Source organism: Protopterus annectens, chromosome 1.part1, assembly GCF_019279795.1.
Source record: "Protopterus annectens isolate FY-2018-M chromosome 1.part1, PAN1.0, whole genome shotgun sequence".
Lineage (NCBI taxonomy): Eukaryota > Metazoa > Chordata > Ceratodontiformes > Protopteridae > Protopterus > Protopterus annectens.
The window spans coordinates 1418967210-1418988593 of NC_056726.1; the positions used below are offsets into that span (position 1 = coordinate 1418967210).

Below are 21384 nucleotides of genomic sequence, written 5' to 3' on the forward strand. Positions count from 1 at the left end.
GGGGCAAGAGATTTGAAGTGATAGATAATTGAGAGTATAAGAAATGATAACGGGAGTTGTCAATAGCTACAAGTTGAAGTGATGTTAGGGACTTAGGAGTTATTATAAACTTCTGGTAATGCTGGGTATACAGCTTCTGTAAAGTGATGGAGAGTATGGCCAGTACCAGAGTTATCTTTTATGTGTTAGGGAGCTGCTGTATGATCAGGTAGTGTTGGTCAGGTAAATGGTTTTCTATAGATAAGAGGGGGGAACAGAGATGGGGGGTACTTGCTTCTTATCTGTAATGTGGTGCTTGACTATGGGTAAAGGTGATGAGAATTATAGATTGTCAGTCTATTTGTATTATGTTCATACATATATATATATATATATATATATATATATATATATATATATAGATAGATAGCTAGATAGCTAGATATTTATATATATATATATATATATATATATAGATATATCAAATGTAATTAAATATTAAATATATTTAATAGTTATTGGTTATAGGGTAATGTGTATTAGAGAGGTGGTGGAGGAAGTATCGAATCTATGATGGAGGCCAGAAGTAAGCTGGAGTGTTGGTGAGGAACAGGAAGGGGAGGAGTTGTTGAATAGGAGGAAACAGGTGGTTAGATATAAAGGAAATGATATGGGGGTGGGAGGCGAGTGAAGTGAGCTCAAGGGTGAACAGAGTAGGGTTGCACCCACAGTGACTGCAAGATTCCCCAAAAAAACGATCAGTTAGCTATGCAGGTAAGTCTGGATGCTGAGAGGCAGGAGAGTATGGAAATAAGACAGTGGGAGAAATCTAAGGTAGAGGAAGTTATTAAAGGCCAGCAGGTTATGGTAGTGTAGGAGGCAGGCTAGAGAAAAACTACCCAGAGGTGGGAAGCACAGAAAGTAGGGAACTGAAAGAGTAAAGATTATATATAGAAGGCAGGAGAGAGAGAGAACAGAGTAGCTAGACAATAGAGGACTAGGCAGCAGCCCAGTCGGTGTGCAAGAAGCAGTGACCAGGGGTAAGACACCGTCTTGGTAACATATGTATCAAATAGGCATATCAAGATATACTTTCAATTATACTCAAAAAACAAGGATGCGGAGTGATAGTCCATGGAGGGTCTTTGGCAATAGGTAGGTTCCAGTAGTGGTAGGTCTGTGGCCTTGATTAGGGAGTCCTTAATAATTTGTAAAAAGGAAGAGGAGAGAGGACAGGGGTTAGAAAATGGATGGCTCAGGTAATAGTGAAAGGCTGGAAGGGGTGATAGAGTGTCTATGGTGGGGGGTATGTTAAGTGAGGGGGAGAGAGATGGCCTAATGGGTGCTATAAGGGGTGAAAAAAAATCAGATGTGGGAGCGAGTTTGTACTGGTTTGTGACAGTGGTCAGTGATGGTAGAGGACAGCCTCAGAAAGGTGAGAAAGGCTGGAGAGAAGTGAGTGCAGGTTACTTTTGGGGCTGGTATTGAGGAGTGGGAGCATGCAGTGTGGGCTAGGTACAGCAGTGGGATCAGATATAATGATAAGAGGGACGTAGGAGCAGCAGTACAAAATATAATACAATGCAGTTGATGAGGCAGCAGTTAACATAATAAAATGAAGCAGTCAATGCAAACATATACATATAGTAGCAAGAGTGTGGCAATTTCAAATCAGCAATACACATCAAATATGAATAGCTTAACAGATAGAAATTAAAACTTTAAAAAGCAAATATATATAATTAAACATCTCATAGTTACCTAAAACCATACCAAAAAACATAATTATTAAGTTTAAAGAAAAACAAATGCAACATAAACATAAAAAATTCTAAGAATACATTAAAAAGACAAAATTCAACCTTCTAACCTCTTAAGCTTCAAGAGTAGTGTAACAGAACAAACATCATTAAGACCCGGGGGTTCTAAGGCATTGAGCCTAAGGATCCACATTAATTCTCTCCTATAGAGATGTTTGTCTAATATGTAACCTCTAGGGTCTTTAAGAATATAATCTAAAACAACAAAATAAAATTTGTGGTTTGGGACATGTAATACATTTGCTATGATTAATCATGATGATACTGAATACTCTTTTAGGTTAAGAGAACAAGGCTAATTTAATTTATCAGATGAGTTTAATCTAGTGTTTATGGAATATTCAACTGGAGAAAATGCATGTAGCACATATGCTATGATTAATCATAAAGATATGGAACACTCTTTTGGCAATGTTAATAATCCATTTATTGAGTTAATCCAATGTTTGAACTAGTTAATTGTGAATTCACGGTTAACAAATCTAGTGAGATATCCCCTCAGGAGGGTCCTGAAACAATTCAGAGTTCTAATAACGATTTCACAATTTACAATTATTCTAGCTTCAACTTTTCTACTATCTTCCATTTAAATTTCCATTTAATTTCTATCTATTGTTTAGAACTAGCACATGACTTTTTGAAATTTAGTATTTAAATGTTGAATTTTGATACTATGGCAGCTCTGAAGAAGTCTTAGACAAAAGCACTTGACTGCTGTTTTTACATTAAAGTGGTTGCTGTTTACATTCTAGTGGTTGCTGGTCTTTAACCATTTGTCTGCGGGTCTCCCCTTGGTTTGTTCTTACATCTTTGTAGTTCTCACACATTTTAATATTATTTCAAGGACGACTGTAAGGCATACAGCTTGCCATCCTGCATAGAGCAGCTATAGATGAAGACTAGTGTGCTATGGCGATAACACTGGTATCAACATTCTCTAAACTGGACAAAAACCTTTGTTTACCACAGCTCAAGGAAGATTATTTTTTTCTCCAAGCTGCTGTGATCTTGGAGTTAATAGTTAGAAATAGGTGGAGGGAATAGAAGCTCTTACATGTGGTTAAGAAGTGACAAAAAGCTTAATGTTTTAGTATTTTTAACATATAAAGAAACATTTATTTATTTATTTATTTATTATTTGTTGACTGAGAATGTCTGACTGAGCTTGTGCCCTTTTTCAGCAGAGGCACAAGGAGAAAAGCTCCACAAGAGTATTACATACACATAATAATGTTTACAAACAGTACAGTATACATTTGTAACATGAGAGTTTAAAAGTTGTTATTTAGAAAAAAGGCAATAAAACAATATGTTAAAGTCATTCATATATCTTTAATACATAAGGAATTCCCTATTTAGAAAGAAGTAATGACAATTACAGAGTTTAAGATAAGAGTACAGAAAGTACTGTATATCAAATCCTACTTCTTACAGTCAACAGCATGTGCATCAGTAATCAGAAGCAGAGGGGAAGCTGATAGAGAGAGCAGGTGATAGAAAAAGGTTAAGTGTCAAGAGAGAGAGAGAGAAGGGGTGGCTATGAGTAGAAGAGGAAAAATTAGAGATTTTTTTAATTTATAAATAAGAGAGGAGAGTTTTAGTTGTTAGAATCAAGTGAAATCTGAGAAAGGGGAGTAAGCTAAGTGGGAACAGAATGGAGGGAGGTAAATATGAGTAGTGGAGAAATTTAGTGAAAAAAGATACTAGGAGTTAGTTCTATGGCTTGAATTAAGCATGAATTCAGAAGGGTCTTTATGCAATGAGGGTCAGGTGATAAAGTTCATGGTGGTTGAGTACAAGAGCAAGTCCAGGTACTAGTAAAGTGGACTTTTAGGGCAATTTTGAATGTGCGGGGCTGTGTGATAGATCTGATTGTTAAAGGTAGCTTATTCCAGTGAAAAGAGGGAAGATAGTTGTAGAGGGTTTACCAAGTGATTTTTTAGGTTTGTAAATGTCAAGGAAGTTTTGGCTGGTGATTCTGTGTTTTCTGGTTGGGAGGTAGTAATTTAAGATGTTGGAACTGTTTGGGCAGAAGGAGGGTTTGTAGAGGATGGAGTGGGTAATATTAAGTTGAGAGAAAAGAAGCTGATTGGGGAACTCAAGCCAGTTCAGTGTTTACAAGGCCAGGCAGCGATGGGATTTAGGTTTTTAGGTTGAGTGTTGGCGGCAAATCTAGCTAACATGTAGGAGAAATAAGATGGTCTGAAATATATGCTAGTATTAAGCTGCAGAAAATAGGTGGGAGCTACTTTCTGGGATTATTGATTCAGACACTATATTTAAGTGCCACTGTGTTCATAACACAATTTGTATTTTTTCTGATTTGTTGTCAAATTCACACATTCCATTTATCATGAAAGTCCAACTAGACAACAACTTTGATCCGATCCTGGCTTCCTTGGTTCCCCAGGGTTTTCTGTACTTCACCCCTTGAGGATGAATGTGCTTAGGGTGGGGTTATTATTTCTACTGATAGTAGAAATGAAGAAGATGAAAGTTGGATGCATCATCTCCTTTGGATATGCAGTGGGCACAGAAACAAACTAAAGGTGTCTCGTCATCTACTATCTACCTGATAGTGTGAGGACATTTATTTCAATTTGTAAACCAGCAGAATAGCGTCATCTGTCTGACTCTTTTCAGCCATGAGTCAGGCTCTTGAAAGAGCACAAACAATAATAGCATAGATTATTTAAAATAAAAGATTGAAGTACAGTGACTGAATGTTAAGTGCACATTAGACAGCAATATCACTGACAATGCAATGGTTAGACTTTGAGCAGAGGCAATGTCAGTACATTCACTTACATTAATATATGTCACTACAGCTTAATAAATACATTACTTATTTTCCCATGTAAAGATTAAGTTAGCAGTACTAATATTTTGTGTCAGTCATTGTTTCTGAAGCAAGACTAAGATCTTTTTTTTTTTTTTTGTTAGGTTCTGTGTCAGACTTGTTTATTAATTCAACAGTTCACTGTCTTTTTTGTCTCCCAGATACTCCATGTGGCTCATTATTAGGGCTTCTTCATCAGGGTTAATGAAGAGTTAGTGGCTTTTCTTAAACAATTCATTTGTATTATAAAGACATTCAGTTTTACTCAGGCAATTACTTCTGCTACCTATAGATTTGTTCATTCATTGGACTTGGTCTTTCAATTTGAAGTTATGACCTGTGACTTGGTGAGAGCACCAGCCACTTGTTATCATCATGTAACTATCCAAGTCCATCCATCCACAACCCCTTTTCCCATTTTACACATGGGGGTGGGGTGTCACTTCAATAGTGACAATCATCTAGAGCTAAGGTTTACACCACTGAGTAGTTAGCTCTGCCACTGTAGTTTTTCCACACCACAGATTTGCATGCACACTACCTATGTCCAATTTAGAGTGTCCGATCCACCTACTACATGTCTTTGGAATGTGGGAGGAAACCAAAGCAACTAGAAGAAACCCATACACACACAGACAAGACATACAGACTCCACACAGAAGGCACCCCAGCTGAGAATTGAACCAGGGAACCTCTTGCTGTGAGGTGACAACACTATCCACAGCACCACTGTGCTGTCGAGTTACTTTACTTGTCCTTACAGAGGCTGCTAACAGTTCTGGCACTGTGCCTCGAGTTTGCTAGGTTTTAATGGTCTCTCTACTGTGAGAATCATTATTCTGTTCTGCTCTTATATGCTCTCCTATCAGCACTTGATGTGGCAGAACATATCATCCTGCTCTACCATCTGCAGCATTGCTATGATAACACTGAGGTAGTCTTGGATTGATTTGTCTCTTGCTTTACTTGCTTTTGACTCAGGAACTCTGGAATCTGATATCTGTCTAACTGTCTCTAATATTGTGTGTCTCTATGCATGCTCTAAAAATGTGGTAAGTACTAGACTAGCTTGTTAGGCCCAGCCAATTTCTCTCAGAGATGAGACTCAAAACCTGTACCTTCTATCTGAGAGACAAGCACCTTAACTGTTATGCCAAGGATAATGTGAAATTGTCATTAGATTGATGTGCCCTGTATTAATATGTAGTTAGTAGGCATGCAGCCCAGGAGACCATTAAGGAGCCTAGCCCAATTTCCATATTGTCACAGAGCACTGTCTGATTCAACAACTTTCTCAGAGTCACATAGTAGGTAGACAGAGGCTGATATAATCAAACCTTGGACTATAGGAATCAGCTTGTTCATAGCTCATAACCTTAATCCTATGTATTAACTGCCAAACATGCCCTGCCCTGTTCTGTGTGATAATTAATTCTATTTAGAGTTCACTGTTTCAAATATTTTTTTTGCCATCTACTATTTTCATGATTTTTATTAACGTAATTTTTTTTACTCCATTTTACTTTATCTTTCACCTTGCTTTTTTAAAATATTCATGTTTTTATTACTTTCATTTTACTGTATACAGCAACTACAGTTAAGCATTTCAGATCTGAAGTTATGCATTTTATAGTTTTATGTTCTACTTTGAACTGCAATGTTCTCAGCATTCTCAAATTCATATTTTGCAGTGTGAATTTACTGCTTTAGGCTTTGCACACTTCTAGCTAATTTATTAATTTACAGATATGCGATTAGAAGAAATGCACTTCATTTCTATTTCTAGTTAAAGTACAGCCCTTTAATAAACACCAAAAAAAAAACAGGAAGCTTGCTGAAAAGGCAGCACAGCAGAAGAAAACAAAATGGAATAAATCAGTACTGGAAAATTCAGCTCAGCTGCATTTTCCAGTACTGATTTATTCCATTTTGTTTTCTTCTGCTGTGCTGCATTTTCAGCGAGGTTTAAAGCACAACCCAACCCTTTCCAAATTCAGTTATGATTTTCAAATGATTGTGTTTCAGATGTTTTCATTTTTATAGCATTAATGACTATTTTGCATGTTGCTGACATTTTTAAAAGTTTACAAGATGCTTATAAAGTTTTTTTTTAATCTCTGGTCCTAAATTACCCCCTTATTTATCAAATGTAATTAAGAAATAAAATGTATTCCATAAATACAGGATGTAGTCTATGAAATGGTTACAGTATAAAGTTAAAGTCTGGTGTATCAGCATTAACTAAGAAGAGCTGGTAAATAAAACAAATCAAATGATTCACTCACATTAAGTAGATTTTAGAAACCTAGCTATCCATTTCACTTTGTAAAATATGGTCGTAAGTTGAAAGATGAATGTTTTTTTCCTGAAGAACATTTTGAATAATTGATTTTAACATGTAGTATTATCTATTTCATAGCAAAGAGCTACTTAAATAGCACAGAGGAGCTACTACGGCGACAGATTTGGGACACCAACTGGAAAAAAGTTATGCATCATAATAACAGAGCTGATAATGGCAAAGAGAGCTACTGGCTGGAAATGAACCAGTTTGCTGACATGGTAAAGAAGTACTCTTCATATATTAATTAATCGTATATTCTTTTATCCTGTCTTGTATTTTTCCAAACAAGAGGCGGTGTGAATCTTAGCTCTAGGTGATTGTCACTGTTTAAGTGACACCTTGACCCCATGTGCAAATATGGGAAGAAGGGGTTGTTTCACATGTATCATCACAAATAGTAAGACTGCCCTCATGGCCAGAGAGAGAGTGAGATGGAGAGAGAGAGAGGGAAAGAGAAACTCATGTCTAATTGATGATATGTCCTCAGTGTTGACGTCTTTTTCAAAACATTTATATTTTTGTAATAGTTTTATTTGTGCATCTATAGGTATTTAATGTAAAAATTAACAATTTATTAATTTGGCTACAGACTTAACCCTAGACCTGAAGAAATGGAACTAGAATGTAATAGTATTTACTCAAGATTTTACCCTTTAATTGCTGTCTATGCCCTCACATTATAATACTGTATGATATGTGGTCATAGAGGATGCAACAGACTCTTTGGAACTTTATGGGAATGATTTTTTAGGTTATACACATTTTAATTAATTTGTTTACATATTGTTTTATTTTATTATGCATGATATGCTCTTTTAGGCTAAGAACCTTCTTTTGTAATTTAGCAGTTTCACTCTAGTATTAAAACTATTAAAATGTAAGTAACAGACCTCTGAGACATCCAAGTTCTGATTCTCTAAGCTCTCCTGATTACATTTAACTCCATATCTGTCTGTATGTTTGCATGTAGCAATTCAAGAAATGGAAGGAATTGAGAAACTTGAAGTACATCATATTTTGGAGGCAGGACTGTAATTCTTTACTCATCAAGAGCAAACTTGATGCTATTAATATATATATATATATATATATATATATATATATATATATATATATATATATATATATATATATATATATGTATATATATATATATTTTTATATATATATATATATATATATATATATATATATATATATATATTAGCCACTGTTGTGAACATCAGAGATATGAATCGCAAATCTGATAGGTTTACAATTTTCGATGTTATGATAGTAAACCTACATATATATATATATATATATATATATATATATATATATATATATATATATATATATATAGTTTTGGGCACAAGCACAATGGACATAAATGCAAATATTATTTCAGATGAAAACAGGTGGTCCAAAATTGCATTTGCACCCATTCCTGCAAGTTGCTATTTTCCACACCTTCTTACATGGAGCTTCAGCCCCGGTTTTAATATAACCAACTCCAACGTTGCTGTACCCCAAGGGAACAGAAGATTTCCATTATTCAGTCTCAGGTTTGATCAGCTATGCTACTGAATGAATTATGCATTAGTCAAAATCAAGTTCCTCACACTGCTGTCTTACTCCCATGAGTAATAATAACTGTAAATGTGGACGTCATCAAGCCGCACTGCATTATGACACTACTGTCATTTCCTAGTCACTAGTATAATATCTGCAGTTATTAAGAGTGATTTAAATTGAGCACTGTCCTTCACAGCAAATATTAGCAATTTACCAGAAAAATAAACAATTACTTGAAAGGCTTGTCAGAAAATAAACAGGCTGCTTTAACCAGAAACTAGATCTTGTATCACCCGATACTTCCTTTCATTGTAGATAGAATATTGTTTGCCCATCTTTGCCACTTTCTCAACCAATAACAATACTCATAAATTGCAGACTAATCTAAATTATTGATTTAGGCTCATGTACCTTCTTCTTAAGTTAGAACATCACTGCAATAAGCATATCAGAAGAAATGTGGTGCTTACTTTGTTTAGAGTTTACTTTCTAATATATTTTCTTTGTTCACTAATTTTCACTCAGTCTGGATACATGGAAGTAGAATAACATTAATGGCTGAGAACTGCAGCAACACATGCATTATTTTATGGTGAAAAAAGTCTGCTCCATTTTATGCCCCAGATTCTGGAAGGTTCTCTTTTGCTACCCGAAGGAAAAAAAATAAAAAGACAAGATCACATCAGTTCTCCTAAAATGTTGTTGAATTATTGTCATATTGTTCTATTTGTTGTTCTCACATAAAGGTGAGGTTTGACACCAGATTGTGGAGGTTGTCACATGCAATGCATCACCACAAATATTAAGCCCACCTATGATGACCATAGGGTAAGAAACTAATTTCACTTGATGACATTACTATATCCATTCATCCACAACCCCTTTTTTCCCATTTTTTGCACATGAAATTCAGGTATCACTTCAACAGGCACAATCATCTAGAGCCAGTGTTCACACTGCTGGGTGGCTAGCCCTGCCACAGTTGTTATTTTATACCACACATAAACGCACACACACACTCTCACATCTATGGACAATTTATTGTGTCCAATCCACCTACTACATGCCTTTGGAAAGTGGGCAGAAACTAGAGAAAACACAAATACACATAAGGAGGACATGCAGACTCCACACAGAAGGCACCCAATCTGAGAACCAAACCAGTGAACCTCTTGGTGCGAGGTGACAACACTACCTCCTGCACCACTCTGTCACCTCCAAAGACATTACTACATCTACACAACATTTTCAAAACCTTTACAGGTATTTTAAAGTAATCTTACTAATACAACATAGGTTCATAGGTTCATAGGTAGATACTAGGCTATCTGCCCTAGGGCATTTATAAGCCTAGCCAGAGTGTATTTGGCTTTCGCCTCCCTATTAGATTAGCCTACTGTGCCTCTTTAAAGTAGTTCACAGAAGGTACCCTTTTAAGATTAGTTTACTGTGCCTCTGTCTAGCAGGGACACAGAAGAGATCCCAGGGGTGAATTTGCGATCTCCCATCCACTCGTCCAGATTTCGCTTGAAGAGGGTCAGCGAGGGGCTATGTCTAATATGAATTGGGATTCTATTCCAGAGTGGGGGTAGCCTCTGGGAAATGAATCTGTCCCTCCAGCATGTCCTATTTATTTTTGTGCTGAGGTTTAGGTCCCTGGATCATGTAGCTCTAAGGAACTTGGATTTTTTGAGGTGGAGCATGTCCATTAATTCTGGGTTTGACATGGCTTTGTACGTCAGGCATAGATCGCCTCTGAGTAAGCAACTGAGTAGAGCTGGAGTTTCTTTAGTCGAGCTGCATAGGACATCTGTTTGTAACCCATGATCCTCTTGGTGAGGTATTGTTGAATTATTATTGTTGAATTATTGTCATATTGTTCTATTTGTTGTTCTCACGTAAAGGTGAGGTTTGACACCAGATTGTGGAGGTTGTCACATGCAATGCATCACCAAAAATAATCTAATTTAGATTAGAGCTTAATTTTGTTTCTTAGAACTAGCCAGTTTTTTAGTTTCAGCACTCAAGTCTGTTTCTTTCAGCTCAGCACTTGTTCAGAACTCGTTATAAACACTAAATAAGCTACAAATTACTACAGCACTCAACTTTCCTCACTTGTCTAGAGGAAAACAATTTCTAGTACTTAACAAATAAGCACCTATTCAGGCATGTCTAAGGGTCAGCTCCCAGTGTTTTCTCCTGTCTACCTGATGAATCTGGGCATTTTATGACAATGCAGAAATTGCCTCATGTACACAGACAACCCTCTCCTCCAACCACCCAACACTACAACCTGTGAGAGATGCACTTATATAGCCAAACTGGAAGCAAAGCTCTCTTCACCCAAGATTGGACTAGACAGTCAAGAAGAGAATGTAAACACTTGCACCACACCACACTCATCACATAGTCCCTCAAAACCTACACCACCAAAACACACACATAGAAACAAAAAACACACACCTACGTTCACGGAGGCTCTCAGTAAAAACCTGCCCAAGCAACAGGGACTTCCAAAGCAGAAACACAAGCAACCTCTACCCCCCAGCACAACTCAAATGACACATAGCCCACAAACTCAGTGTGACACTCAACTACAGTCCATAAGGAATTACAATGTACCAAACACTCTAGTCATAGGTGACTTTATAGTCAGGCACACTGATGTTCCACTCACCAGGCTAAACAAGGAGAAAGTTACTGTCAGCTGCCTGTCTGGTGCCAGGATCCGCCACATAATGCACGCACTCAGGTCACACCACAACAAGTACAAATATGACTCTGCCATTGTCCATTTTGGTGTGAATGACCTGAGACATACCTCCCTGGACTACATGAAAAGGGACATGGAGGAGCTGTCCAATCTTGTAGCCCAGGCAGGTATGACCCTAGCCCTGAGTAGAATCCTGTCATCACCCAGAATGATACCACAGTACAAGGACAAAATGATTGACTTCAACAATTGGCTAAGCTTCTGGTGTCATTCTAAGGGGATCCAGTATCTGCTGCCTGGGATGACATGATCGACAAACCATGTTGCTTTGCCAGAAATGGCCTGCACCTGTCGCCCCTGGGATTCCGGATACTGGCTAAGGCTCTAGCAACCCCTATAGTGCCTTTTTTAGGCAAAGTTCAAATGACAAATTCACCATCGTAACAGGTACAAGCAAGCAGAATCTGAGGGTATTGCTGCTCAATGCTAGAAGTCTAAACCTCAAAATGCACTCACTCGTGGCACTCCTTAAAATGGAGAACATCGATATCTGTGCAGTGAAAGAGACCTGGTTCAAGGCTCCAGAGAGTACCCCTGCATTACCAGGCTATAATTCATACCACACCTTTCGGCCACCTAACCTGGACCGAAACACTAATGGTGGAGGCCTGTCCATATTCATTAAGGATATCCACACCTCCAGACTAGTTGCTCAGCATAATGCATCTGAGATTATCCAAGTGCAACTAACTCTGGGCAAGACCGCAATCCAATTGTAGCTTGCTACAGATCCCCCACCATGCCCCAGGATTCCCACTCCTCATTTCTTGATACACTGGAAAATATTAGGGTACAACCTAACACCCTAATAATGGGCGATTTCAACTACCCCACCATTAACTGGGAAAACTATTCATGTACCAACTCTTGTGCTCAATGTTTTCTGGAATTCAAAAATTCCAATGCCTTGGATCAACTTATCCACACCTCCACCAGGGGCAGCAATATCCTAGACCTGGTTATTACCAACATGGGCGACCGGTGCTCCACACCAGAGATCAATTTCTTGTTGGTCATATCCAACCACAAGCTAATCACCCTAGACATCCACATCCCTCCCCCACCCCCATTAGGGAAACCACCATAAAAAATGTCTTCAAAGCCAACTTCACACTTCTTAAGACAAAAGTGGCAAACTTCACGACACCCATGCTGATGGACAATAGAGGTATGACTGCTGAATCCTACACAAATGCACTTTATGTAAGCACTTACACGAGTGCATGGATCGTACAACCCCTAACAAACAGGAAGCCAATCTAGTGGTCCCCTACCATAAACAAACTCTACAACAGAAGAAATAAACTGTTTCAAAGAAGAGTAAATTCCCATGATTGGAGGAACTCCCTGGTATGCCTCAGTAAGAAGCTGAGATCCCTCATAAAATCCTGCAAAGCTAGTTACAAAAACAAAATCACCACTGACTCTAAAGACATCCACAAAGCATTCTATAGCTATGTCAAGAATCTCAATGGAAACACTCAGATCTGCTCTGAGTTACAGCACAATGGCACTAAATATACAGAACCAACTGATATTGACAACATCCTGGCTGATAGGTTCAGTGCTAACTTTACCCCCCTCTCATCCCCTAAAGGGCCCATCTCTATACCCGAAGAATCACAGCTGCACAGGTAAAAAAACACAATCTCCAAAGCCAAGAACACAGCATCCATGGGACCTGACAACATCCCAGGCTGTGTTCTACATGAACTACGGAACGAACTGACACCCCACTTAAGTACCATGTTCAATCATAGCCTCACCTCAGGCTATGTGCCCACTGAATGGTGCACAGTGATGGTTATCCTGCTCCACAAAGGGGGAGCCACCACAGACCCCAGAACCTACTGCCATATTAGCCTGACAAGCCTGGTCTGCAAGGCTATGGAATGTATCATCATGGAACTCATAAACAATGACATTGGTAATCTCCAAACTCAGGACCCCACCCAGTTCGGGTTTGTAAAAGGCAGATCATGTCTCCTAAACCTGATAGACTTCTTTGAAGTGGTCACCAAAGCTGTAGATGAGGGTAAGATGGTTCACACAGCCTATCTAGATCTCACCAAGGCTTTTGCCACCATCCCCCATGCTGGAATTATAGATAAACTCACTAAACTAGATATAAATTCCTATGTCTCAAGATGTGTTGCCAACTGGCTCACTGACAGAACCCACACTGTGAAAGTAACAGACTCCAAATCCAACTTCAGACCAGTGACAAGTGGAGTACCACAAGGTTCAGTCCTAGGTCCTCTCCTGTTTGGTATCTACTTCTCTGAATTACAGGCTAGCACAGAAGGTGTTTGGCTAATGAAGTTCACAGATGACTGCAAACTAGGAGCCATAATCAAAACTCCAAAAGATGTGGACATCCTACAAAACGGCCTCACTGAGACAGATGCCTGGTGTTAAAGCCATGATCTCAATGCCAAAAAGTGCATTGTCATCCCTTTTGGTAAAAACTCTGTACCCATGAACTACCACATAGGCGGTAGTCTACTTAATACCGAAAGTGTGATAAGAGACCTTGGGACACAGGTGAATGGCAGTCTCTCCTTTGAAAATCACATTGGCACAGTAGTCTAGAAATCCTTCTGCGTGGCACACCACATCACAAAAGGTTTTTCATCCAGGAAAAAAGAGGTCATTGTTCCCCTCTACTCATCACTCATTAGACCCATTATAGAGTACAACGCCCCTTTTGGTATGTACCTCACAAGACATCTACAACAACTGGAAAGGCTGCAGAAATACATCACAAAGAGGATTACCAGCCTCAAATAGATGCCCTACATAGACCATCTCAAAAAACTGCAGCTTTACTCCTTTGCATATCACCTACTCAGAGGTGATCTCTGCCTAACACACAAAGCTGTGTCAAACCCAGAGGTTTTGGACATGCTCCACTTAAAGAAATCCCAATCCCTCCGAGCTACATGCTCTAGGGACCTAATCTTTGTCACCACAATAAACAGAACATGCTGGAGGGATAGATTCCTGTCCCAGAGACTTCCCACACTCTGGAACAAACTACCTATCTATATCAAAGAAAGCTCCTCATTAGCACTCTTCAAGAAAAATCTTGATGAATGGATGAGAGATAGGAAATTCACCCTGGGGATCACTTCTGTGGCTTTGCTCGACAGTGACACAGGAAAATAATTTTCTTGGGTGGTGAAAGCCAGGGTAACTTTTAGCTAGGCGTATATAGGGCCTAGGGCCAATTGCCTAGTACCTACCTATGAAACAATGAACAGTAGCATGTATTTTAATGTCAAAAAGTAAGCTTTATCAGACACAGTTAAAACCATAAAGCTGAAGGAATGGAATCAGAAACTCAACAGTACTTAGATTTTTCATTTTAACTACTGGCTAAACCATCACATTATAATACTGTATGATATGCAGTCAAGAAAATACAACAGACCCTTCTGATCCATGTGGGTCTGATTTTTATTTGAGGCTTTGTATATTTCTAATGTTTTTGTGCATGACATACTGACATACCACCCTACCCATTCCACCCCTCCCACATGTTGCTGCCATTCTTAAGATATTTCCCCACATAATCCCTGACTTATTTATAACAAACCTGTACCTAAAGGAGATGGTCACTATTTCTTGTGTCACTGTACCATACTTGCTTTGTCTTATGTTTGACATTTTCCTATAAGGCTATTTGTCCAGTGTTGTTACTACAGTATAATAATGTAAACCACATTCTGAAGTTATGTATATTATGTACATTATGTATATTATGTATATTAAGTTATGAATGTACTGCATTCAGCATTGAATTTTGTTGTTTTACCATCTGCTGCCAAACCTATCATTCCCTTATATTTTCCATACTGTATACTACTGTTCACTTAGCCTTTTCCTTTGTCCTGTGCTGTTCAGACATATGCTTCCTTGCCATCATTGCAAATTGTATAATACTAGAATATTCTACTAGAGCAACATCTAGATATTTACAGCTCATTGGACTATGTGCACAATCGTTTTGCTTCTTTTTTGGGTTAACCAGTATATTTTTAGGTTCATAGGTAGGTACTAGGCTATCTGCCTGAGGGCATTTATAAGCCTAGCCATAGCCTAGCCTAGCTGCATAGGACATATGTTTGAGGCCAGTAATCCTCTTGGTGAGGTACTTTTGTGGTCTTTCCAGCTGTTGGAAGTGTCTTGTGAGGTATATTCCAAATGGGGCATTGTACTCTATGATGGGTCTGATGAGTGATGTGTAGAGGGGCACTATAACCTCTTTATTTTTAGATGTGAACCCTTTAGTAATTAGATGGGCCACACAGAAGGATTTCCTGACTACTTTGGAAATATGATTGTCAAAGGAGATTACTATCTACCTGGGTTCCCAGATCTCTTATTACCTCTTCTGTATTAAGGGGACTGCCACCTATGCGGTAATTCGTGGGTGTTTTGTTTTTTCCATATGGGATGACTGTGCATTTTTTGGCATTTAGCTTGAGGCCATGACTTTGACACCAGGTGTTCGTCTGAGCAAGGCCTTTTTGGAGGATGTCCGTGTCAGCCGGAGAGTCAATTATGGCTCCCAGTTTGCAGTCATCGGCAAACTTGGTTAGCCATAGTCCTTCTGTGTCTGTCTGTACTTCTGAGAAGTATATGCCGAACAGTAGGGGTCCCAGGACCGAGTCTTGCAGGACACCACTTGTGACTGGTTTAGAGTCGGACCTGGAGCCTGCTATGCTTACTGTGTGAGTTCTGTCTGTAAGCCAGTTGGCAACCCATCTTCTGACATAGGGTTTTATGTTCAGGCTGGTGAGTTTTTTTATAATACCCGAGTGAGGAATGGTGCTGAATGCCTTGCTGAGGTCAATGTAGGCTGTGTGAACCACCTTTCCCTCGTCTATGGCCTTGGTGACTGTCTCAAAGTAGTCAACCAGGTTTAGTAAGCATGATCTGCCCTTAACAAAGCCGAACTGGGTCAAGTCAAGTGTTTGGAAGTTCCCAATGTCTTTGTTAATGAGTCCCATGATGATGCGCTCCATAGCCTTGCAGGCCAGGCTAGTCAGGCTTATGGGGCGATAATTACCAGGGTCATTTGTGGCCCCTCCTTTGTGGAGTGGAATAACCATTGCTGTGTGCCATTCTATGGGCACATAGCCTGTGGAGAGGCTGAGGTTGAATAGCATGTTTAGGTGGGGGGTTAGTTCATTTTGTAGTTCGTGCAAGACGCATCCTGCTGGGACACCATTTGGCCCCATTGACACTGTATTTTTGGCTTTTGAAAGGGCTGTTTTCACCTGTGTTTCTGTGATTTCTGGGACACTACACTTTTCCGGTATTGTTGTGGGCCCTTTTGGAGGTGAGAAGGGGGTGAAGTTTGCACTGAATCTATCTGCCAGGATGTTGGCAATATCAGTAGGTTCAGTATATTTTGTGCTATTTTGCACTAGCTCATTGCATATCTGCGAGTTGCCACTTATATTCTTGACATAGCTAAAGAAGGCTATGTGGTTATCTTTTGAATCCTTGGCTATTTTTCTTTTGAAGTTAGCCTTGCATGATTTTATGAGGGACCTTAGTTTCTTACTGATACTGATCAGGGATGTCTTTGCTTGCTGGGATTTGCTTTTTTTCTGAACTAGTTTCCTCCTTTTATTGCATAACCTGTTTATGGCAGGGGTCCACCAGACTGGTTTCCTTCTCTTAGGGGAGTGAGTCTTGGTTTTGCTAGGGATGGCATGATCCATGCATCCTTGTAGGTGCTCATAGAGTGCATTTGTAAAGGATTCTGCATCTTAGGCAGCATTATCCTTTAGCGTGGGGGCTGTGAAACTTACCACCTCTGTCTTAAGTAAGGTGAAGTTTGCTTTAGAAAAATTTTTCACTGTGGTTTCCTTGGTTGGGAGTGATGGTGGGGTGTGGACATCCAAAGTGATTAGTTTATGGTCTGATCTAACCAGTGACAGGTTAACCTCTGGTGCGGAATACCTGTCACCCATGTTGGTGATGACCAGGTCCAATATGTTTTCACCTCTGTTAGGGGAGTTTACCGGCTGATCCAGGGCATTTGAGTTGATAAATTCCAGGAAGCGTTGAGCCTGAGAGTTTTTACTCAAGTAGTTTTCCCAGTTAATATTAGGGTAATTGAAATTGCCCAATATCAGGGTGTTTGGTAGGACCTTCATGTTTTCCAGTGTCTTCAGAAAGGCAGAGTGGTGGTCCTGGGTCATGGAGGGTGAGCTGTAGCAGGCCACAATTTGCATTGCAGATTTGCCCAATGTTAGCTGCACATGTATGATCTCAGAGGTATCATGCTGTGCCACTAACCTGGAGGTGTAGGTATCCTTGATGAATATGGATACACCCCCTCCTTTTGTGTTTCAGTTCATGTTCTGTGGCCGAAATGTGTGGTATGAGTTGTAGCCCAGTAGTGCAGGAGTGCTCTCTGGAACCTTGAACCAGGTTTCAGTTATTGCACAGATGTTGACATTCTCCATACTGAGGAGTACTTCAAGCACGTGCATTTTGAGATTTAAACTCCTGGCGTTGAGTAGCATAACCCTCATTTTTTTATTTGTGCTGTTTATGGAGGTGGGTTTGACTTTTGAGCCTTGCCTAAAAAAGGCACTATGGGGGCAGCAAGAGCCTTGGCCAGTATTTGAAAGCTTAGGGGTGACAGGTGCAAGCCGTCTCTTGTGAAGCAACGTGGCTTGTCGAGCATGTTGTTCCAGGCTGACAGACACTGGATCCCCTTTGAATGACACCAGAAGCTTAGCCAATTGTTGAAACTGATCATTTTTTCTTTATACTGAGGTATCATTCTTGGTAAGGGCAGGATGCTACTCAGGTTCAAGGTCATACCCGCCTGGGCTACATGATCAGAGAGCTCTTCCATGTCTCTTTTCATGTAGTCCAGGGAGGTATGTCTCAGGTCATTCACACCAAGATGAACAATGACAGAGTCATATTTGTACTTTTTCTGGAGTGACCTGAGTGCTTGTGTTATGTAGCAGATTCTGGCTCCCGACAGGCAGCTAATAGTAACCTTCTCCTTGTCCAGCCTAGTGAGTGGGACATCAGTGTGCTTGACTATAGAGTCACCTATTACTAGTGTGTTAGGTATGTTATTTCACCTTAAGGGCTGTGATTGTATGACACATTGATTTTGTGTTTTATGTGTTGTCTGGTTTGTGACAGAAGGTGCAGGTTGTTTGGGTGTCTGCTTTGAACCTCTCTTATGCTTTTGCAGGTTTTTATTTAGAGTTTTATGATTTAGTGTATTTATGTGTATTTTTTGCCAATGCTGGTTTAGTAGGTCTATGTGAGGCTGCAGGTGTGGTGCAAGTGTTAACCTTCTCCTCATGACTGTCGGTTCCAGTCTTAGGTGGAGAGACCTTAGCCTCCAGTTTGGCTGTATAATTGCATCTCTCACATATGTTAGTGTTTTGTGGTAGGAGGAGAGGGTTGTCCGTGTACATGAGGCAGTTGTAACATTGCCTCAGGATACCCAGATTCACCAGCTGAACTGGAGGGTACACCTGAAGTTGCCCTTTGGTCATGCATGAATAGTAGGGTGAGCTGCTTAGTCGTTTGGTTGGTGAGGGGTGGATAAAGAACCTTGCCCTGCTGGGCAATCAAGTGTCAGGTATATTAGTGCTCGCTATTAGGTCTGATCAAGTGCTGGACTGTGGGATGCTTTTTGAGTGCTTAGGTGGAGAGTTAGACTAGTTTCAAGGGAAAAACTGAAGAGGAGAATTAGTGGAGCTGGGAATAATTTAACCCTAGCTAACCGGTGCTGCCTGGAGAGCAAAACCATGCAAAAGCGGACACCTGTGATACCTGTGCATAATTTTGACTTATTCTTACACAGTAATTGCTTTAAATACCTTGTCAGACAATTGCAACATATGGCAATTGTACATTTTCTTACTAGAGTAATTCTATATTTAATATTGTATGCATGTTTGCTTTGACAACACATATACTATAGTATACTATGAAGCTATCAGAATTGTATTATACTGTGAATTAACTTATAACACTGAAGGATTTCTACCTGTACCTCCATGGAAAAGGGACACTGGCCAGATAGACTGTTCTGGTAAAACAGAAATCAATGATAAATGAATAAATAAATTTAACAATATTTTTTGGTTCAGTTTAAGAATTTTACAGTTGTTATTTATGTTTTTATGCTTTTGTTCTTGGTTTTGGCTGAAAACATAGTATGAGTGGCTTAATGGCTAAGGTGTTTTCCTTACAAATGCAAGGTGCAGGGTTTGAATCTCACAAGGGATAATTGGCTAGGCTTAAAATGGCTCGCAAGGGCAGTTAGCTTAGTACTAAACTATGACCTATGAGAATCAGACCCTCTTTCCAGTTAAAGGAATCTCCACCTTAAGACTGAAAAATGTGTATATGTTATTTTATATCTTAATGTTGTATATACTACTCAGAATTACTCCTGTTTCTTAATGAATGCCAATTTCTTATGCCTGAAAATAGCCATTGTTACCATACTGACATGATTTTTCTTTTCGCTCTCTTTGTCTGCTACCTACAGTTCATTTTGTTTCATATATTATGATATAGCCTAAAGATTATAAATTATGTTCCCCTATTTATCTGGGCAAACAACATTCAATGCATTTTTTCTAACAATATTCTGACCTGTGCTTGCTAGAAGTTGATAAAAACCTTTCATGGTTCATTGACATTTTCTTCAGTACCAAAAAAAAGATGAAAAAAATCAGGGAGTTAAATGGTTAAAGCTATAGGTCCTTAAAAATCCAGACTCTCCCTTTCCTACACTGTTATGTGGGAAAGTTATCAGCTGTACTCATTCATTGTTGACTGGCCGGTGTTACTTTTCTTTGCTTACAGAGACTTGGGCATATATCTTTTGAACATATTTTTGAGAGGTGTGGCAATGTATTGCATGAATTCATTGTGCATCACTTAAATAACTACATATTTCAGCTCCTTGTGTTTTACATTTACGTTGTTCACTTTTTACACAGTAAGGTGTGACTTGATACTATGTTATTGTTTTAATTAATCACTGATGGTGTAAACAGCAAATTAGCAGCACATATCCTACTTACAATGAGAGTCCTGCTGATCTATTTAGATAGCTGAAGGATTTAAGTCATTACATTTTCTTGGTTAGAAATCTTTGGAGACTTTCCAATGAGTGATATGCCTGAATTTTGTATACACCAGCGGGGTTGATCATATTAAACAGTTACTAAATACCTGGGAACATATTGCCAATGTTATGAAATGTGTGTCTATTTTATTTTGCCAAACCAGTAATTTATTATTTTGCTTACATACAACAGTAACAACATCTGCTGTATCGCTTAGATGTGTCTTCAAAGTTTATATGATATGTCTAAATAATGGACATGGATAATTATAATGCAGCTTTGAGAATACTAACATGCATTGGTGGTTGGTGACTTCACAACAAGATAAGACTTAACTTGCACTGGTGGCATAGAGACATAATGCCCAGACTGTGTCCAGGTTACATGAATTTTGCTAGTGGCTCAATAGGGCATGCAGTAAGGATAGGCATGTCCATCTTGGAAGGGAGGGAGGGATGGTAGTTCCCTCCTGGCCTAGATTGTTGTCTAATAGCAAGTCTTCACCAGGAGAGAAATGGCACATCATGGATGGAGCTGGAGCAAGCAGATGTGAATGTGGCCACCCAGGCTGATCGTGGTACCCTGTGTTGGCAAGAATGCAAGGTCAAGAGAATGTAGGTAACTCCTGAAGTAACCAAATTAATCAAGACATTCCCTAAGAAAAAATTAATACCGAGATGTATAAAATAAAAAATGCAGTCCAACACCAGCCGGGAGTCCAATACTTTAATAAAAAGGACAAATATGTAAAAATTAGTGCTTTCATCTCTGCCACGGAGACTTCATCAGATAAAACCAATACATCACTTACCTATATTATATACCCTTCATCCTCAATCAGTTTACCCATTGAACATTAAAATAATTAACCTTCAAATTAATAGGTTAAGACGTTTTTTTAAAAAAAAGACATTATAGTATCTTTAAAAAAATTC

At 39.0% G+C, this 21384-nt stretch overlaps 1 protein-coding gene across 2 annotated transcripts in view; it reads left to right on the top strand.

Annotated features, from left to right (window-relative positions):
• Nucleotides 1-21384, top strand: part of LOC122810777 (ervatamin-C-like) — a 404836-nt gene that overhangs the window by 22078 nt on the left and 361374 nt on the right. For both annotated transcript variants that reach the window (XM_044082340.1, XM_044082347.1), the window contains exon 3: nt 7058-7200. In XM_044082340.1, the coding sequence (XP_043938275.1) occupies nt 7058-7200 (143 nt within the window). The remainder of the gene's footprint in view (nt 1-7057; nt 7201-21384) is intronic.